The sequence below is a fragment of the Mangifera indica genome, chromosome 19 (genome assembly GCF_011075055.1).
Source record: "Mangifera indica cultivar Alphonso chromosome 19, CATAS_Mindica_2.1, whole genome shotgun sequence".
Classification (NCBI taxonomy): Eukaryota; Viridiplantae; Streptophyta; class Magnoliopsida; order Sapindales; family Anacardiaceae; genus Mangifera; species Mangifera indica.
In genome coordinates, this window is record NC_058155.1 from 11229669 (window position 1) to 11251823 (window position 22155).

General features: G+C 30.9%; 2 protein-coding genes across 3 annotated transcripts; both read right to left on the bottom strand.

Annotated features, from left to right (window-relative positions):
- Positions 1-58: 58 nt before the first annotated feature.
- LOC123203096 (UDP-glucuronate:xylan alpha-glucuronosyltransferase 2-like) lies at positions 59-2252 on the bottom strand. Of its 2 annotated transcripts, none has more exons than XM_044619273.1 (3): positions 1947-2252; positions 1218-1851; positions 59-1136 (listed from the first exon to the last, which is right to left on the bottom strand). In XM_044619273.1, the coding sequence occupies exons 1-3, from the start codon at positions 2205-2207 to the stop codon at positions 193-195; spliced, it is 1839 nt and encodes a 612-aa protein (XP_044475208.1). In that variant the 5' UTR covers positions 2208-2252; the 3' UTR covers positions 59-192. The 2 variants fall into 2 exon arrangements, with proteins under 2 accessions (XP_044475208.1, XP_044475209.1); XM_044619274.1 differs by having other exon boundaries at positions 1942-2068.
- A 7219-nt stretch (positions 2253-9471) lies between these two features.
- Positions 9472-12214, bottom strand: LOC123202921 (calmodulin-like protein 3). The gene is made up of 2 exons (XM_044619067.1): positions 11968-12214; positions 9472-9740 (listed from the first exon to the last, which is right to left on the bottom strand). Exons 1-2 carry the CDS (start codon positions 12212-12214, stop codon positions 9472-9474), a joined length of 516 nt encoding a protein of 171 aa, XP_044475002.1.
- Positions 12215-22155: the final 9941 nt, after the last annotated feature.

A 22155-nucleotide genomic window follows, 5' to 3' on the forward strand; every position in this document is an offset into this window, starting at 1 on the left:
TTGTAAATATGTTGAAGTACACAATAAATAGTAAAAATAGGTTTTATGCAATAAATAATTGTAAACAAAAGTTATAGCTCTTGATGCAATTTCTATTCACACAAATTATACGGAAGAAATCATCCAGTATCATATATTGTTCTTCAAATGGAACAAAAATATACAAGGGAAAAAAATAATGGTATATTAATTCTAATCAATCAAATGAGACCGTCTAGGATCTGTAACATTGATTTTCCAATGCTTGTTAGGTAGCTTTGCCTTTTTAGCTTTCATTTTGTCCCAATCTAACTCAATTCTCCTTCGCTCCGTTAGCCCACAAAACTTCTGCAGCTTCTCATCCATGGCGTCGTGTACTTTCCACCACCTCTGATGTGCCACATCACTGGCATAAACATGTTGATTCTCAATGTCCCAGTTACAGTCATAATCTCTGTAACATAACCAAGGCTTCAAACCTAAATAATGAATGGAATAAAGTTCTGGAGGATCTGCCCCAAACAAACGGTTTTTAACACTAGCCTCCAGGGTAGTATTAGCCCAGAAATTCTTCAGATAGTTCACTCTTCTGGGTAATCGATGCCACCACACGTAAACTTGGTTAAGGAAGCCTTGGTCACCGCCATTGTAGGAGACAATTTCTTTTCGTCGGTTCATTAATATTCGAAATGTGCAATTTGATGGCTCAATGACCATGATACCAGAGTTAAAGAGCCATACATCATTACCAGTAGCTGACATTTGAGGAAAATGGAAAAGGAGATCAAGATTGCGTAAAACAATAATATCAGCGTCTATGAATATGATTTTGTCATAGTCTGTGAGTTGCCATAGCCTGAACTTGCTATAATTATACTCGTTGTATGTACCCTTTGCAGCCATGGGATTACGGATTCTTTTGATGATTCGGATCTTCCAACCGGCTGCGGCCAGGGCTTCACGTTTGGGGACAGAGATGGACTTGTCAATGAGAAGAACAAGGTCGCGTTTGGTGCCGGTTTTCAGGAGACTTTGGGCTAGGGTTATTGCACCACAAACGTAAGTTTCCTTTGAATGAAGAACCGTGGCATAGGCTTCACGTTTGACTTTCGTTGTGGCACTTTTTATCTTAGAAAGATCGTACACTTGATCGTTCCCTGAGATGAATACATAGAAAGCTTTTTTCTGTGAAAAAAACACATATACGTCTTTCAAAAAGAGTAGATTTGAAGGCATACCTTGACCCCATAAAGGCAATGACAATTTACAGGACCCAACAGGCAATGAAACCTTCTGTTGCAACCTGGCTAACTCAGGCACATAGTACCACCAATCGCCTTCCCTTTTTACCAAGTCATCGCATCGAAATAGCTCCAACATTGGCCTGCATTTGCTCCAAAGCACCACTTTTGTCCTCCAATTCCGATCTCTCTTCCCTTTCTTTACAGCCAAATTCGCCACTATTAGATGAACTTGAAGCCTAAACACCTCTCTCTCCCAGCCTCCTTCCGGAAACTTGCATGGCAATTTAGCCACTATTATGTCCATTTTATCGTATATTCTGTAATCTGGCATTGCTATCTCAGGACATGTTGGTGTATCATTCTCTTCCTCCTCATCTATCCATTCAGGAAACAAATCTGGCCATTTGAAATATTTTGATACCCTTTCAAAACCCACTGATACTGTTTCTCCATTCATTTTCCATTCACTAATATCATATTCATCCATATTCACCATTCCAATCTTCATTCCTCTCCCTATTTCAATCATGAAGTTTGGAACCTCTATCTTTGTCAGATTTCTTTTTGGCTTCGGCTCATTGGCTTGAGTCTCTTCAAAGATCGCCTCCATCTTCATACTTTTTTCTAACTACAGAGAATTGAGGTTTCAAGTAAACAAAAATAGTATCATACAAATTCTAGAATTATAACTATGAAGTTACTAACTTGGGTGGCTCACCTTACCTTGTGATGGCACTCGCGCAAAGAGCACCTAACAAGTGATGCAGCATTGTCAAAGTAGACAGTAGAAGATGGCTGGAAAAAAAGACCGACATATATAATGAGAAAGAAAGCAAGGAACAACAAGTTGATTCTGATAATCAAAGCCTTTGAAGCAGTGGCCTTCATCATCTTCTGAAGACCAAGCTTCTCCCCCATCTCAACCAACACCAAAGTAGGCTTTATCCCACTTTGTGTAGGCTTAAATTTATGGTATTTGACCATTTAAAATGAGAATTAATCACCAATTTTTAATGAGGATTTGGACGTAGTAGTTGGAGACTTCCACAGTGTAATTACTTGAGTAAATATTAATGGATGAAAGACCATTTAAAGAGCTCCATCTGTCACCTCCTCGTTTATATAGATTTTGGATTTCCTCCCTTCTAAGACAAAAAGGTGGCGGCAAACGAAGCTTCACTTCTTTCCCAATCCCTCGGTGATGCCATTTTTCATAAAATTTTAACGAAATTCCCATTTTAACCCTCCATTTTTAGGCACCAAACCTATTTTCTATTGTTAAAGTAACTTCAAAATGGATTTCTTCCCACAAGCAAAAGTTGGGTTTTAAACTTATTAAACTCAAATTTAATAATCAAAAAAGGTTTTTCTTCAATAAAATTATATATATTCAATTTTAAGTATCTAATTAAAAATTTAAATAATATAATAATATTATTTAATTATATATTATTATTTTTTTTTTATTATTCGTTTTAATTGGAAACTGAAGGGGTATAATGGTAAAAGAAAAATAAGAAAAGGGCACTTTGGTAATTACACTAGGAATCTAGAAGTGGGCAAGCCCATCAACAAACATTACATTCGGTTGCCCCATCAACTTCTGCATGCAACAGAAGAATGTCGCTTTTAATCGTTACAAAATGTGGAGGCTCCATCCACCAATCTTCTACTACTTTTTCTAATAAACCAGTTGTCATTAAATTTCATTTGTTGGGAAATATAATACAATTAGGTTTTTTTATGTCACATAACTCAACAAAAAACTTATTTCAGGCTGTGTTTTCCATGATTAAGATATAGAAAGGATATGGTAAACCATCATAATTTCACCCAAATGTCAACTTCCTTGATAATTAGACCAACTCCCAGCACTTACCAAAAATTTCTCAAATATTATTATTATTTTATAATAAATTAGAAGAAGAAGAATAATAATAAAATAATTATTATTATTTTAATATCATGTGTTCTTTCAATTCAACAAACAAAATATTGAAATCAGATTAATAGACTTGCCCCTTGCTTTGTGTTTATAAAAAGGAAGCGAGACAGCGAGTCAATTGTATTAGGTGGTTTTTATTTTTCTCCATACAGATTATTTGCAATCAGAAGGTAACTTCTGATCTCTCTAATGAATTGCATATTTCCTAATGATAGTAGATGGGAAAGATATTCAATAAATAAAATATAAGATTTTAGACACATCTTATTAATATTATGTTTTTTATAGGTTTTCTATTTCATAAATCTCAATTCTATTATATTTTATAATTTTTAAGCTAATTTAAAATATAATAAATAAAATATAAATAGTTTGAAGTTTTTTATCTCAACCTAATTTTTTTTTTATTACTAGGAGTATGCAAGTAAACAAATTATATAAATTTATATATATAAATTAAGATGATAATTTATAATTAAGTGATATGATTATTTAATTTTTTTATTATTTAAAAATCACTCAATCAGATATTATTACTCCAAGTAAAAAAGTGAGCATAGATTTTAAGTGAAAAATGAATACAAGCCCAAATCCAAACATTAGTTGAGCGAATTGAGCTTGGCTTGTGAGCTACTCACTCAAATAAAAAAAAAAAAATTAATTTGGAACAAATGACACTGTTTGTTCTCTAAAATACGAGCTTGAAATGGAGCTGTCGAGCTTGAAATGTGAGCCCAAAGCTAATCAAAGTGAACCTGAGCTTGAACACACGAATTAGAGCTAAGTGCGAGTCGATCCCAAACATTAAAATTATAAAATGAGCCAAACACAAACATATGTTTAGTGAGCTCGGTGAGCCAGAGTTTGGGCTCACTGAAAATGAGCCAGACCATGTTCAGGCTCGGCTTGGCTTGGCTTGTATCCAGCCCTACTCACCACTGGATAATACTTGAGAGTTTTTCCCCAGCAAATGAGTTTTAGACGTGGAAGCCGATCATCCTTAACTTTGCTATGAATTCATGTACGCTTCTGTAAATATATTTTCAAATGCTTTCACCCTGGAATGCACAAATCGCTTTGCTCTGTCTCTTTTCCATCCTTTCATATGGTCAATTGAATTAAACAATAACTCATACTTTTGGTACCTCTTGTATGTGTTGTGAATGGTTTTTACCATGTGGAATGAAAATCAGATCTTCCTAGCCAGATTTCTCCTCACTCATCTGCAACAGACAGAAGGAAATAATCTACAGTCCAAGTTTAATATCATTACTCATGAATATCAGGCTCATACCTCCATTTTCTTCAGAACATCTTCCAAACTTCCGACCAGTTTGAAAAGAATCAAATATTGAGCATAATAATTGGTACAAAAACAAAAGCATCGACTAGATAGACTTCCATGGCCAGACCCAGGTAGGCATTACAAGTACAGAACTAAGAAAATTTCACCTTTTATTTGGGGCATCAAATTTCATGGTTTGCTATTATTTCTCACACTACAAAACTGACGATTGCGAGTGAAAATAAATCACGTGGGCATTATAAACATTATTTGCACGATTTTAACGATTAATTATTTATATTTTCATAAAAAATAAATAAATTTATATGTTAATAAGAAGAAAATAATTTTTAAAAATTTATTTTTTATTATTAAAAAGTTTTAATAATAAAAAAAATTTTATCGTCATCAATTACAATAACTTCTTTTATTAAAAATAGTCTCATTATTAATACTTATAATGAATGAAGCTTTAACAGCAGATAACAATTGTAGTTTTTATGTCATTAAAATTTTTTAATAATAAAAAATAAATTTTTAATAATTATTTTTTTCTAATTAAAGTCATAAATTTATTTAATTTTAACAAAAGTATAAATAACTTACTGGTAAAATCATTAAATTAATACTTATAATAATTAAATATTTATTTCTTTACTATTTTTATCTCCCTATTGCCATTTTTTTCGTAGTATCAGCTGCAAAATTGTTTCAACATTTTGTATCCCCTTAGTTTGCAGAGGTTAGGTTGGAATAGATCTGATTTTAATAGGTTAGCATTAAAACAGGTCTTGCAAAAGCCAATCCTTTGGTGGAAGCATGGCAATGAAGCTTTAATTATCACTCATTGATTAAGCGGAAAGATAATTTATTGACAAAAACATCAGCTGAACCAAAACACATAAAGAGCAGAAAACACAACTTTGGAAGATTAACATGAGCAAGAAATGCCTCGGCATCTTCCCGTCGAAAGCGAAGTAAGCCAATGGACTTGGGTTTGTGCCTTGGGCCTTCTGGAGTGATGTTCTTCTCACGACTCATCATCACTTCAACCTAGATGCTTTAGGTCTTAGTGGGTAACCAAGCTTCGGGGATGCTATTGATATATTTTAAGTGTCAACATTCCAAGTTCTTAACATGAAACGTGATGTAACAGAAAGAATATTTGAATGCATTATGATAAGCCATGGATATAGACAATTACGCAAGTAAAGGTGGAAAGAATATTAACTTTAGAAGATGTAATAATAAACTAATTTCGACTGAATCATGTTGTTAGATGATGGAATCTCACTGCATTTGCATTGGATGCCCTTATTGAGCGGATAAAATTAGAAACGTCTTCAATAAGATGCCTTTCTAAATGGCAATGCTTGATTCTGCAATTCAACTGTTATATTGCTTTTTTAATTCCTTTCATTAATAGAAAACGTGACCCTTAATTACTACGTTATCTAGTATAGAAGGAAGTGTTTACTTGGTTTTCCTCATTAAGCAAAATTAATTAAATTAACCTGTAGCCAACACAGTAGACCGATGCTGGTGAAACCGAGCAAAAGTGCAAATTTTCCTCTCTCAGAAGAGCAGCTAAAGGGTCTTCTTAAGAGATATGATACTAACGGGGATGGCCGGCTAAGTAAGAAAGAACTTCAGGTAGCCTTTCGGGGTTTGGGTTTAGGTTTTAGTGGGATTAGAGCCAGACTAGCTTTGCGACACGCTGATGCTGATGCTGATGGATTCATTACTGATGAAGAGATGAAGGACCTTGTCAAATATGCGGCCAAATGGGGGTTCACCATAAACTAGACTAGCTATATTACACATTTATCATGTTTTTAGAAGGGGCTAGGCTAGATCACTTCATTTTCATCTGTGGTGCTACTTCTTTTCTCCTTACATATGAACTTATTTTCGGCTGTGTTTATAACAGATTTATGTAAAAGTAATGTTACAAATTTACTTCCTCCACCACAAAGTTGTGAGGACTCAAGTTAAAGGAGCAAGCGGATTTCAGATCTTCAGAGAAAATTAACGAATTGAAAGAAAATATTCCTTAGTACAATGACAAGCCATTTTGCGAAATATTCTCCATATATATGGATCTTAATCATCATCTAAACTCAATTTGAGTTAAACCAGCCCAATTAGAGGGAAAAGATAAGAATTAACCACCTTTATTCTTACCCCAAAGGCGCTGGAAACGGGTCTATCAACAGATAATGAGAAATGATATTTAAAATCTATATGATCCATTGATTCTTGTACCACTTGAATTAGTTTTCTTTGGTTTTGGTCTTCAAAGGCCTCACATAGGACCAACACATGATAATTATATATGGATAAAGTTTCTCCAGCTTAGAAATGACTTGAAAAAAATAGTAGAATAAAACTCACCTTCTTTACATGTATGTAGCCTTCTAAATGGATTGTGATTCAATGCTTGGAGATAAATTAATTGTGCTTAAGTGAAGGTTCAAGTTGGAGGGATGAATTCCTATTTTGAATTACTTTTTGAAGCAATGAGAGAATATATGAAATAGATTTTTGAACCAAGCAACAACATGAATAATTAATTATAAAAATTCTCAAAAACACATGTCAAGATATTTTTTTAATATAGGCGAAGCTTCTTGGGCTCTCATTGGGAAAGATATTAATTAGGGTTATTCCATGATTATTAGGTGATCAATTTTGATTTTAATTTGTCTCCCTCTTTGTACAGCCATTTCAATCATTCCTTTAACAATAAAACTATGTATATTTATTTTAAATATCCAAAAATATATATATTTGATATATGTCATCATATGATTAAGTAATTTTAAATTCAAGATAAAATAATATTTAATCACGTGATGATACATATAAGTATGTATTCATAATAAGTACGCATAATATTATTCTTTCTTTAATTGGATCATTAATAAGGCGCGGTTTTGTAACACCTTAGGGCATCCTAGTAATAAGGTGACCCTGTTTGATTATTTAAATTTTGATATTATTAACCTGGTAATAAAAATGATTCAATCCAATCAAATAAGATGATTGGTAATACAACATCTATACATTGATTTTATTCCTACACCTGTGGATCAAATTAAACAACTGGTTTGGCCTCTAATGTATTCAAACTTTTATATCAATTCCGTAGCAATTTTTTGTATGAAAGAATTGAAAAAGAGTTATTCGTTTGACAAAGGCATCATACATAGTAAATTTTGGTCAATCACCCATTAGATGATAAAACACTTCATTCACTTTGAAAAAAATGTATTCAAACTTTCATATCAATTCCATAGCAAATTTTTGTATGAAGAACCTGAGAAGGAGTTATTTGTTTGACAAAGGCACCTTCAATTTAAACCTTATCTGAGAATCAATACTTTCGGTAAGTGGGAAACTTTAGTCTTATCATTTGTGGGTGTTCTCAGTTTACCCTTCATCCAAGTATAAGGCCAACTTTGAAATATGCTTCCAAAAACCCCTCAAACGATTCCACATACATTTTAATTAAATTGTCATTTAATCCACAGGTGTAGGATTAAAGTTGATATACAAATGTTGTATTAACAATTATGCTATTTGACTGGATTGAATATTTTTGGTACCATGTTTCAACATCACTAGATATAGAGGAATAAAGTTATATATGGAATATAAGATAGTGGATGTTATTTCTTGACTATAAAAATACTAGCAAAAAAGAATAAAATTAATTCCCTCAAACTCAAATATCTTAGTTTCAAAAAAGTTAAAAAAGAATTCCAATTACTATGCATAATTGAGGTTCCCTAGATTGAAAATTTAATTTATATTTTTTAGGAAGTTTGTTTATTAAGGTCTAGGATCAATGTACTACTCTTGAAAAGAGGGAGATAAAAATCATAGTCATGGAATTGTCCCATCTTTCTCAATGAGAGCCCAAGAAGCTTTGCTTATATAAAAAATATCTTGACATGACTTTGAACAAGATGCTATTATTTTCTAAGTTTGAACGAGATGGTTTATGGATGAATGAGAAAGTATCCTTTCATTGAACTCCAAAAATATTTGAGGGGATAAACGGAGATGAAGACATGGAATCAAATTCCAGCCGAAAGTATAGACAAACGAATTAAACAATTATGTAGATATTGGTAAAGGAGTAAGACCTCGACAACTTTCGTTACTCTGAACCATTAAATTTGGCATGAGAATGTTGGAGTCTCAATTTAAATATGAATGATCAAAGTATATAATAGTTGATTAGTGCAATTCTAATGCATTATGTATATCTTTACTCAAATGAAGTTAAGTTTTTGTGAGTTATGTAATCATAGATATAAGTATTTTATAATACACGATATGTATCTTATGATATGATACAATACAAGTGAAAAAATATACATATTATGAAATGTATCGAATTAATATGATACAGTAAACGTATCATATAATATAATATGTAACAAATGATACAATACGTATTATCGATATATTTTTTAAAGACAATGATGATATAATAAAAATGTAATAAGAAATATTAAATTTCAAAGGTATTTGTGATATATTCTAAAATGATGACGTGTTATTTAAAATTTTTTATTATTTTATATTTTAAAAACTATATCATAAAATATAATACAATATTTGATATTCGATTCAATTACCATATATGTGGCCAATCCAAGAAATTCCAAATTGTTTCAATAACTTTAACCACCTAATGCATACCGTATGAGATATCATAGGGATAGAAAAAGCCAAGGAATAAATTCAATGGTAATCGGATCATCTCATTTCTTAATGTATGTGTAGATTGTAAAAGCAAAATACATAATTTTATTTATTAGATTACTTTGACTACATAAACCAGTACTGACTGCAACATGGTTTGGCCTCTAATGTCAAGAGGACATGACTTTCTTCTCAAACACTAGATAGACTACTACAACTGGTTAAGATATTGGAACTTGGAAAAAAAAAAAAAGCAGCAAGAAAGAAAGTACGTCTGTAGATGTTTGTGGAATATTATTAAATTAATTAACTTTATAACCGATTTGTAAAGTATATTTGACGAGCTTATCAACTTCTTCATCGCTTATGTATCCATCTCCATTATCATCAGCATGGTGGAGTCCTCTATATGCTCTGAAGCCAGGGAAAATAGCACCGAGTTCTTTGAAGGCAGCCTTGAGCTCTTCCTTGTTAAGGCGGCCGTCCCGGTTCTTGTCAAATCGCCAAAACAAGCCTTTGAGTTGTTCCTCGGTGCCTTTTTGATCGTGACCTAACTTCTTGCAATCTTTACCTAAAGGACAACGCACCTCCATGGTGTTTAGAAAGAATGAAGGAGAAAGAACAGGGCTTAATGACTATAGTTATCTTTGTAGGGTACAAATATATATATATACAGAGAAAGATCCCCACGGTCTTCTTTTATGAATTCGTAACACAAGGGAATCTAATTATATTCAATGATTCATAAATCATGAAATATAAAGTTAAAAATTGAAGGTAAGATAAGATAAGATGCTCATTTATTCCCCATGTGTGACATGACCTATACAAAATTGAAGGAAACATATTTAATGGCTGTAGGAGTCTTTTTATTGAAACATTTAAAATTCTCCATGCTCTATCTATTAAATTACAATCTCCATTATTTAAGAAACTTTAGGAGTAACCATATTATAAAAAGTGGCACCTTACATAGTAAATTTTTGTTAATCACCCTTTTTCAAATGATTAGATAATAAAATACTGCATTTACTAAGAAAAAATATAAACGTATCTATTCAAGCTTTTATATCAATTACATAGTAAATATTTGCATGAAGAAATTGAAAATTAGATATTTGTTTGATAAAGGCATTAGACATTCAATTTATCCCTCTTCCAAGAATCAATACTTCTGGTAAGTGGGAAACTTTAGTCTTGTCATTGGTGGCTACTCTAAATTTGTTCCTCTTCGAAATATGTTTCTCGGAGACACTTTCATTAAGTTGGAATCTATCCATGGGTGAAGGATTAAAATCGATATACAGATGTTGTATTAAGTATTAACAATTATGTTGGATTAAATATTTTTTGGTGCCATGTTTCAACATCACTAGATAAAGAGGAATAAAGTTATATATAGAATATAAGATTGTGGATCATACTTTTTGACTATAATATTACTAGCGAAAAAACATAAAACTAATTTGTTCAAACTCAAATATATTAGTTTCAAAAATGTTTAAAAGAAAAAAAAAATCCTATTACTAATAAGCATAATTGAGGTTCCCTAGATTGGAACTTTTGTTTTTATATCTTGGGAAGTTTGTTTATTAAGGTATATGATAAATATACAGTTCTTGAAAAGAGGGAGATAAAAATCATTGTCATGGAATAGTCCCATCTTTCCCAATGAGAGCTCAAGAAACTTTGCATATGAAAAAAATATCTTGACTTGAGCTTTCAAGAATTTTTATAAATAATTATTGATGTTGTTGCTATAAAAAATTATAAGTTTCCCAGAAATGCAATAGAAAGAATACATTTGTTGTACATGCTAATATTTTCTAACTTTGAACAAGATGGTTTACCGATGAATGAGAAAGTATGATCATTTCATTGAACTCCAAAATTGCTTGAAGGGATAAAAGGAAATGAAGACTTGGAATCGAATTCCAACCGAAAGTATAGACAAACTAGTCATTTTATATATTTTTTTATTTTTTAGATATTGGTAACAATAAAATTATGTATACATATTTTTGATACACAATAAAGTAACAATCAATTACATAATGTTTGTATATCCAAATGGTGTACGAAAAATATATACATATAACATTGTTCTATTGGTAAAAGGGTAACACTTGGGCAACTTTCTAGATTCTAAACTATCAAGTTTGGTATAAAAATGGAGAGGCCTTAATTTAAATAAAAATGATTAAAATATATAACAGTAGATTAATACAATTCTAATGCATTCTGTATATCTTTACTCAAAGGAAGCTAGGTTTTTGTGATTTATGTAGCCAGTCCAAAAAATTCCATCTCATTTCAATAACTTTAACCACCGAATACATACAGTATGAGATATCAAAATGGATAGAAAGAGCAAAGGAATAAATTCAATAGTAAACAAATCATAAATGGGCAGGCAATTAAAAGCCATCCTAATTCATTGAAAGGGGCATGCAGATTATTAGAAATTAATTAGTTTAAAGCCATCATATCAACATCATTTAAGGTTCAAAGCTGTCTGTAAAAAGTTAGAAATTGAAATTAATTAGTTACTTTTGTATGTTAACTAGTGAGAGAAGGTGAAGATTCACACTGTAAAAGCAACACACATGATTTTATTTATTAGATTACTTTGATTACATAAACCAGCACTGCAACTTGGACATGGCTTTCTTCTCAGACACTAGATAGACGACTACAGCTGATTAAGATAGCAAGAACCTTGGAGAAAAAAGCAACAAGAAAGAAAGTACATAAATAGATATTTGTGGGATACAAACTAATTTATTTAACTTTATAACCCCATTTAATGGCATATTTAACGAGCTCATCGACTTCTCCATCACTTATGTATCCATCTCCATTATTATCAGCATGCTTGAGTCCTCTATTTGCTCTGTACCCAGGGATAATACCACCTAGTTCTTTGAGGGCAGCCTCGATCTCTTGCTTGCTAAGGCGGCCGTCCTTGTTCTTGTCAAATCGCCAAAACAGGGCTTTGAGTTGTTCCTCAATTGGATTCGGAGGGGGAATCGACGGATGAGGCATGGTGTATAGAAAGGATGAAAAAGAAAGTACAGGCTATGATTAGCTTTGTAGGGTGTGAACATATATTTATAGAGAGAGAGCGAGAGATTCCCGCACTCTTCTTCTATAAACTGTCTTTTATCTAGTTCTAATTTATCTTGTTTTAACTCATTAAGAGATATTTGATTTGAATAATATTTTTTTACCAAAATAAAAAGATTAGTTTAAAGATAGATTACTTAGAAGATTGGGTATAAATGATTACTATATTTGATAAAATTTGATATATATAAATAATTATTATGTTTGGTTAAAGATAATAAAAGATTACTAGTAAATTATTTTACTTGAATATTTTTTAATATAATTATTTTTAAATATTTTTTATATTATTTGTTATATTAATTAAAAATAAATTTATTTTTATTTTAAAAAATTAATAAATAATAATATAATTATAATAAAATCAAGATTATCTTGGTAATCTTTAAATACTTAAGGTAAATATGGTAATCAGATTACCATCTATATTACCTGTCATATTAATATTGGTAATATAAGTTTACTGTAATATTTTATTACTGATAAAACAAATAAAAGAATAAAAAATTAATTACCAAAATAATCTTAAAAAATCGGAACAAACGGCCCTTAGTATTTTATTCCTTCACCCTCCGGTTATCAGGAATATTAAAATAGGATGCCGAAAGCTAGCACGACATGCATGCTTACGTCAAATAGAAAGGGAAATTCTCATCCTTGAAGCACGCCACCGCATCAACTCATGAATATTTTAGCACAAAATGATTTACCAACACGATGGGCTGAGCCAAAGCCGACATAACACCACCCAACACAGCTTGTTAACATGTCCAAATTCTAATCGTGTATAATGTTTTACACTGAGTTCACTCAGAGTAACCAAATTTGATAGTGCACATATTTACAAATATTTGTTATTGATTTTTTTTTTTAACTTTGATATAGATGGTTTATTGAGGGAGGAGAAAGTATCATTTCATTCTTTTGTCTACACGAAAAATAAAAAATAAATAAAGTAAAATGGCTGAATTGTTTAATTCAATTTTCTACACTTTCGGTTGGAATTTGATTCCCTGCCTTCATTTCCCTTTATCCCTTGAAACATTTTTGGACTTCATTAAAATGATTCTTTCTCATTCATCATTAAAGCTTCATGGGCTCTCATTGATAAAGATGGGACTATTCCATTACTATGATTTTTGTCACCCTCTTTGCTCAAGAATTGTATATTGATCCTAAACGTTAATTGACAAACTCCCAAAAAAATATAAATAAAAGTACAAATTTAGGAAACCTCAATTATGCAGAGTAATTAAAGTTTTTTTTTCTTTTTTTTTTAAACTAAGATATTTGAGTTAGAATGAATAAATTTTATTATTTTTATTTTTTGGTAGTATAATTATAGTCAAGAAGTAAGATCGACTTTCTTATATTCCATATATAATTTTATTCTCCTTTATTTAATGATGTTGGAATATGGTATAAAAAAATATTCAATTCAATCAAATAGTATAATTGTTAGGCCAAAAGATTTATTTCCACCAAAAGTTTATTCTATTATCAAAGTAATACTCACTAATTTTTTAAAATTTAAATATTTATCCATCATCCAATTTTGTTAAAATTTTTTTGTTAGTTATAATAGTAAAAATGTCATTCAAAAAATAAAATTTTATCACTTTTTTCTGCCTTAATTTTGAAATTTGATAATTTGCCCCTGTCTTAATATTAAAAACTTACTATTGAAATTTAAAATTTTATTATTTTACCAACAACAACTTCTTCCCTCAACGATTCTTTCTTTTTGGCAATCATTCCTTCCAACGAGATGGTTAACGATATGTCGAAGTAAATGATATAGAAAAATGGTTATCGAAAAGAGAGAATACATTTTGTGGGGTGTAATGTAATGTTCTAAAATTTGAGGGGGGTGGTTGTTATTTGTAAAATAATAAAACATTAGAAGGAGGTGGAAAAAGTAATTTTTTAAAACTAAGTTAGGAAACTAAAATAGGAAAAGAGAATAAATTTTCATTTTTTTTAATATTATAAGTTAAAATGACGTTTTTATATTTATAATTAACAAAAAATTTTAACAAAATTGAATGACAGGTGAAAACCCAGATTTTCAAATATTAGTAGTTATCATTTTGACAATGAAACCTTGGGTGGGAATAAATCTTTTGGGCTAATTGTTAATACAACATCTCTACGTCAATTTTAATTGTACACCATGGATTAAATTATAATTTAATTCAAGTGTATGTGGGATCTTCCGAGGGATTTTTGGAAGCATATTACAAAGTTCACTTAATACTTGGATTAGGGACATATCACTTACCAAAAGTATTGATTCTTGGATGAGGGATGAATTGAACGTATGATGCCTTTATCAAGATAAATACTCTTTCAATTTCTTCATAAAAATATAATTATATTTTCGGTTGGAATTTGAATCGATGTCCTCGTCTCCCTTTATCCCTTCACACATTTTTGGAGTTAAATGAAATGATACTTTCTAATTCATCAATAAACCATCATTTGCAAAGTTAGAAAATAATAGCATATATGACAGATGTGTTCTTTCTGTTGAATTTCTGGGAAACTTGTAATTATTTTTGTAGCAACAACATCTATAGTTAATTAAACAATCCTTGAGAACTCAAGTTAAGATATTTTTCTATATATGCAAAGCTTCTTGGACCCTCGTTGAGAAAGGTGGGACTATTCCACGACTATGATTTTCATCTCCCTCTTTTCAAGAATAGTATATTGATCCTAGACCTCACTAAACAAACTTCCTAAAAAATATAAACTAAAGTTTCAATCTAAGGAACCTCAACTATGCATAGTAATTGGATTTTTTTTTTTTTTTTTACTTGTTTGAAACTAAGATATTTGAGTTTGAATGAATTAATTTTATTCTTTTTTACTAATAGTTTTATAGTAGTAAGATTCACCATCTTATATTCTATCTATAACTTTATTCCTCTTTATCCAGTGATGTTGAAACATGGTATCAAAAATATTCAATCCAATCAAATAGCATGATTGGTAATATGATCATCCATACTTTGATTTTAATCCTACACTTGCGGTTTAGATTACAACTTAAAAGTATATATCAAGTCAATTGAGAGGCACAATTTTAAAAATTGGATCAAACCAACCGATCAGATCAATTCGACCATCAATCCATAGGAAAAACAAATATGATTTGCTAAAAAATCATTTTTTGAATCAGACTATTCAAATAATAAGATCGAGTAAAAATATGGGTTTAACTAATTAGCATGTAAAAAATAATTTTAAAAAAAAATTATTAAGACTCAAAATCAAAACAAGCACTTCATCCATCAATTTAAAATATGTTTATCATCAAATTAATTTCATTTTTATATTATAATAATTCATATTATATGTTTAATAATTAATTATACAAAATTATATTAAATATTATCGATTAGACCATTAGTCAAATGGTTTGACTGTTGATTGAATCAGACCGCCCTCTTCATCAAGTAAGAAAATATTGTTGAGGGTTTTTCATAAACATATTTCAAAGTTGGCTTTATACTTGGGTGAGGGATAAACTGAGAGTACCCACCGATGGCAAGAATAAATTTTAGTGCTATGTTTGTTTTAGGGTTTGTAGGTTATGATGATTTATTTTATAAATAGTCATATATATATTTTGGTCAGATTTTTTATTGTGTTATCATTGACAAAGAAGAAAGCTAGATTATAGTCACACTCGCACTCACTCACACTCTCTCGCACTCATACTATTCATATAATGGTTTTTTTTTCGTTTAAATGGATTAATATTACAAATGTTTGTTTTTCCATAGAATTCCAATTAATCATCAACCTAGGGAAAGACAGTATAGTGATGCTGATAGCTTCATGGCTACTTTAAATGTTTGAAGTCGCATAGAAATAGTCAAGCATATAACGACTAATATTAATCTTTGCTAGAAAGAAATGTTCAGGAAAAGTTGTTTTGGACAATTTTTAAATATTGAAATTCATAAACATAACTCAACTTTGATACATTGTTTACTCTTTCGGAAAGTTAATAAGGGAGTCCTGGGAGAGGTATTTTGGTTTCAACTGAATAGGGTGGACTGTAGATTTGACCTTGTTGAGTTTGCTATGATAATGGGGTTGAAATTTAGTAGAGAGGTGGGTACGAGTGATTATGTTACGTTGGGGAAGCACAATTGAGAGAGAGGTAATTTCCAGGTGCTAAACATGTGTTGTACGGTGATTTGCGCAAAGTTTTTAAAGAGATGGCATGAAGGAACAATGATGAAAATAGTTGTCCTATATTTGCTCTATTATGGACTAATGAGATCAGATAATAAAAAAGTCATATCGAAAAGCATTCTTTATCTAGTTAATGATTGAGATGTATTTAATAAATATCTATAGGCATAATCATTAGGAGGATGACGACAAAGTATATGAGTCAGGCGATCGAGAAGAAGTATGATGAAGTTTCAAAAGTATATCGACCGTATAAAAAAGATATTACAGTATTATCTTATGGGATGATGAGATATGCAGTGACATTTCAAGTAACCTAAAAATTAAGATGATGTTTATTTTACTTTTACATTTTATGACTGATCATATAAAACTAATAACGTATTTTCAATATCGCAATTGTGGATATATGAAACTCTGAATAATCTGGGGAGTTTTGCGGTTTCCAAGTCCAAAGACAGTGTCCCCGAATATTCAAATGAAAGAGTTTGGAAGGCCTAGGGTGGGAGAATGCTGACCACATCTTTCAAGATCTCAGGTACATTATTACGATTTATAACATTACAGGTGAAAACAATTATTAATTTTTTTAGATTAAAATTTGTCACATTTGACAAGAAGTCGTGACTCCTATTTTGATTTTGTCTATGGTTGAGAGAGAATCATTATAGTACATAGATGTCATGGATTACATTGGTGACAGAGAAGAACCTGATAATGATCATTCTCCTTTAAGATCTCTCAAAAAATTCAATCTCCTCATTCACAATACCAAAGTACACTTGTATGCAGGCATCAGAGAAATGCACCTATACGCAGTCTTGTCACGTCATGTCCATCTGTACGTAGTCTTGTCACATCATCTCTTTGGCCAACCAAAGAAGCACACCCTCATGTAGCTCCCACCGTATCTGTATCAACAGTTGAAGACAAATGAGATGAAGACATAGAATCAAATTTCTAACCAAAAGTTTAGAGAGTAGACATAAACAAATCAGCTATTTTATCTATATATATGTATATATCTTTTTATGGAATCTTAATTATGCATAGTAATTGATTTTTTAAAATCTTTTTTGAAACTAAGATATTTGAAATTGAATGAATTAATTTTATTCTTTTTTTGCTAGTTAGTATTATTATACTTAAGATACAAGATCCACTTTCTTATATTTCATATATAACTTTATTTCTCTTTATCTAGTGATGTTGGAACATGTTACCAAAACATAATCAATCCAATCAACTAACATGATTGGTAATAGACCATCTATACATTGATTTTAATTCTACACTTGTGGATAAGATTACAACTTAAAAAGTGTATGTAGGGTCATATGAAAGGCATAGTTTTACATATAGGATCGGCCAATCTATTTGATCAATTCGACTGTCACCCGTTAGGAAAAACTATTGCAATTTGCTAAAAAATTGTTTTTAGATTTAGACTAAATTGTACCAAATTGAATGGTTTAAACAATTGGACCAAATAAAAATCTGGGTTTGATCTAGTTTGTAGGAAAAAAAATCTATTTTCAAAAAAAATCATTATTGAAACTTGAATTCAAATCTCACTAATCAATTTTGATATTGTATATCATCAAACTAATTTTATTTTTATATGAAAATTATCCAATATACATATATTTATTGATAAATTATACAAAATTATTTTAAATATTATTTTTAAATAATTAATTGGTTCGACTACTAGTTAAATAGTCTGACTATCGATTGGGTTAGACTGTCTCCTTTATTAAGTCGATGTCCTATCCAATTCCGAAAATATTGCTGAGAGGGTTTTAGAAGCATATTTCAAAGTTGACTTAATACTTTGATGAAGGGTAAAGTGAGAGTACCCACTGTTGATAAGACTAAAGTTTGCCATGTATCAATTCTTGGATGAGGGTGAATTGAATGCATGATGCCTTTATCAAACTAAAAAACTCTTTTTCAATTTCTTCGTAAAAATATTTAGTATGTGATTGATAGAAAAGTTTGAGTACATTTTTTTTCTAGTAAATGCAGTATTTTATTATCTAACTGATAATTTCAAATAGGGTGATTAACAAAAATTTACTATGTAAATACAATGCATAGTAAATGCAATATTTACTATGTATGATGCCACTTTTTATAAATGCGTTACTCCTAAAGTTTCTTAAATTAATGGAGATTGTAATTTAATAGATAGAGCATATTGAATGTTAAATGTTTCAATAAAAATACTCCTATGGCCATGAATATGCTTCCTTCAACTTTCCATAGGTCATGTCACACACCATAGAGCAATGGAAATAAATGAGCATCTAATCTTATCTTCAATTTTTTATAGGCCAAACGACTATTTCCCACCCAAGGTATGCTGTAATGACAAGTTTCCCCCCTTTAACTATGGAAATACCAAACACCCACCCATGACCAGTTAAATTTAACGGGGTTAAGGGTAAAATTGTCATTTTCTCTATAATATTAAAAAATAAACTAAAATATAATTTCCTTTTGCCCCCTAAAGTTTGAAAACAAAAATTTTCCCCAGCCTAAGTTTAAGAAAATGGCAGTTTCACCCTAGGGTTTGGTTTTGAAATCTCGGCGACCTCTCCGGCTCCGTTGCCGACGGCTTCTCCCTCCCGAAGAATCCTCTCCTTCCGGTGATCGGTTTCCTCCCATTTGGAGGTCCGATCGTCGCCGGAAAAGCGGTGGGAGACGAAGAACTTCGTCGGGGAAGACGAAGTTCTTCGTCTTCCCAGACGAAGACGAAGCCGTCGTCTTCGTCTGGGAAGACGATCGTCTTCCCAGAAGAAGACGGTTGTCTTCCCTGGGAAGCCGATCGTCTTCCCAGACGAAGACGACGGCTTCGTCTTCGTCTGGGAAGACGAAGAACTTCGTCTTCCCCGACGAAGTTCTTCGTCTCCCACCGCTTTTCCGGCGACGATCGGACCTCCAAATGGGAGGAAACCGATCACCGAAAGGAGAGGATTCTTCGGGAGGGAGAAACCGTCGGCAACGGAGCCGGAGAGGTCGCCGGAGATTTCAAAACCAAACCCTAGGGTGAAACTGCCATTTTCTTAAACTTAGGCTGGGGGGAAATTTTTTTTTTCAAACTTTAGGGGGGCAAAAGGAGATAAAATTTTCAGGCGTTAGGGTTCTGTTAAATTTAACTGGCCATGGGTGGGTGTTTGGTATTTCCATAGTTAAAGGGGGGAAACTTGTCATTACAGCATACCTTGGGTGGGAAATAGTCGTTTGGCCTTTTTTATATCACATTTCATGATTTATGTATCATAGAAAATAATTAGATTCCCTTGTGTTACAAATTTATTTTGATGTAAGCATGCATGACGTGCTAGGCTCTGGTATCCTATTTTAATATAAGAAATATTATATGTGTATAACTTTGGTACATAATTTAAATACATAAATAATATGTTATTATGTAATTGAGTATTACTTTATTTTTAATTCAAAATCATCTAATCATATAATAATACATCATTTACATACCCAATTTATATATAAAAAATATGTTCGTATAGTTTTAATATTTTAATATTGATATTATCTAGACAGAGAAGGAATAGAATACCACTACGTTAAAACAAGATAAGTTAGAATTTGATAAAGGTAGGTTATTGAAGAAGACTTCGGGAATCTTTCTCTATATACATATTCACAACTACAAAGCTAATTACAGTCATATTAAGCCTTATCCTTTCTTCTTCATCCTTTCTAAACACCATGCATCAATTTTATGTCAAGTCTAACGATCCCAAATACACTGAGGAACAACTGAAAGGCATGTTTTGGCGATTTGACAAGAACCAGGACGGCCACCTTAGCAAGCAAGAGCTCAAGGCCGCCTTCAAAAATCTCGGTGCTATTTTCCCTGGCTTTAGAGCAGATAGAGGACTCCGCCATGCTGATCACAATGGCGATGGATACATAAGTGATGATGAAGTCGATGAGCTCGTCAAATATGCTATTAAACAGGGTTATAAAGTTAATTAAAATAATTAATATCTCACCAACGTATATATATTTGTACTTTCTGTCTTGCTTCTTTTTTTTTTTTTTTCCAAGTTCCAACTATCTTAATCCACTGTCGTCTTTTATCTAGTGTTTGAGAAGAAAGTCATGTCTTAGAGCAAGTCTCTCGACATTAGAGGACAAAGTAAGTTGCACTCCTGGCTTATGTAATCTAATAAATAAAATAAAATTATGTATGTCGCATTTACAACTTAAAAGTGTTCAGCTTTTAAGCCTAAATGATGTTGATGTTGATGTGATGGCTTTAAATTAATCTTTAATAATCTGCATGCATGTCCCATGCAATGAGTTAGGATGACTTTTAATTACCTGGCCATTTATCATTTAATTTACTATTGAATTTTTTTCTTACCTCCTTCTTTCAATTATGATTTTTATATTTTATTAAACAATAAAATTATTTTTGTATATTTGGCACGTAAACATGTACATATGTAGATACATCATGATTAGACGTATTTAAAATCGGTTAATCAAACCAATTTACCAATTTTATAAATCAAATCAAATTTTGATTTGAAAAAATTATAAACGAAAATTAAACCGATTTAAAGATTAACTGATTTTGAATTGAGTCAAAAATACCAATTAACAAAACCAAATTTTCAGTTAATCGATTTTTAAACCTAATTTTTAAAAATTATCATATTTTATTTTTTTTCAATTTTTTTGAAAATATTTTCAATATTTTATTAATTTTGTATTCAATTTTTTAAAAACCGGTTTGGTTCAATCAACCAGTTTTGAAAATTAAACAAATTGTTAACAAAACCAAAAAATTGATTTTTCTATATTTTAAACCGGTATCCAAAGTAGTTTTTCAAATAATTTATTTTTTGATTTGATTTTCGGTTCAAAATTTTGTTTGATTCGATTACCAAACAATTTTGAACACCCATAATCATGATGTGATTAAATAATTTTAAATTAATCACATAATGATATATTCTTATTTGTATATATACATATGATATTATTATTATTTATATAATATGATACACCCTGTTAATTGAGAGAGTTCAAATATATGTTTTTATAATTTTAGCAACCATTTTTATGGGATGTCCAATTAAAGTTATCATTTAAATCTAATTTAATACCTTGTCATTCTTGTACATAACTTAATTGTTCAGAGCCAAGAAAGTTGTCCAGGTGTTATCCCTTCGCCAGTATCAAGTGTATTAATAAATGAGAGAATGTCATTTCAATGAAATCCAAATATGTTTGAAGGGATAAAGGGAGATGAAGACATGGAATCAAATTTCTAACCGAAAGCAGAGAACAGAAATAAAAAAATCAGCCATTTTGTGTGTTGATTTTTATTTATTCATTTATTATTATTATTTTTTAGAAAATAAGATATTTGAGTTTGAATGAATGGATTTTATTCTTTTTTGCTAGTACTATTATGGCGACGGGGGAAAGATGCACCTTCTTATATTCTATATATAACTTTATTCCTCTTTATCTTAGTGATATTGAAACTAGAATTGGATTTGGATTGAGCTATACTCAACCTCAAAAGGCGACCATTCTTTGATTCATCTGACACTCAAAAAGCGACAGATCTCAACCACAAGTCGAAGATTTATCACACAATTAGT

Coding starts and splice junctions, on each gene's coding strand:
- LOC123202921 (XM_044619067.1), bottom strand. CDS start 12,214: ATGCCTCATCCGTCGATTCCCCCTCCGAATCCAATTGAGGAACAACTC. Junction 9,741..11,967: donor TAAATATGCCATTAAATGGG/GTTATAAAGTTA, acceptor GTTGTCCTTTAG/GTAAAGATTGCAAGAAGTTA.
- LOC123203096 (XM_044619273.1), bottom strand. CDS start 2,207: ATGGTCAAATACCATAAATTTAAGCCTACACAAAGTGGGATAAAGCCT. Junction 1,852..1,946: donor TGCGCGAGTGCCATCACAAG/GTAAGGTGAGCC, acceptor AATTCTCTGTAG/TTAGAAAAAAGTATGAAGAT. Junction 1,137..1,217: donor ATTGCCTTTATGGGGTCAAG/GTATGCCTTCAA, acceptor TATTCATCTCAG/GGAACGATCAAGTGTACGAT.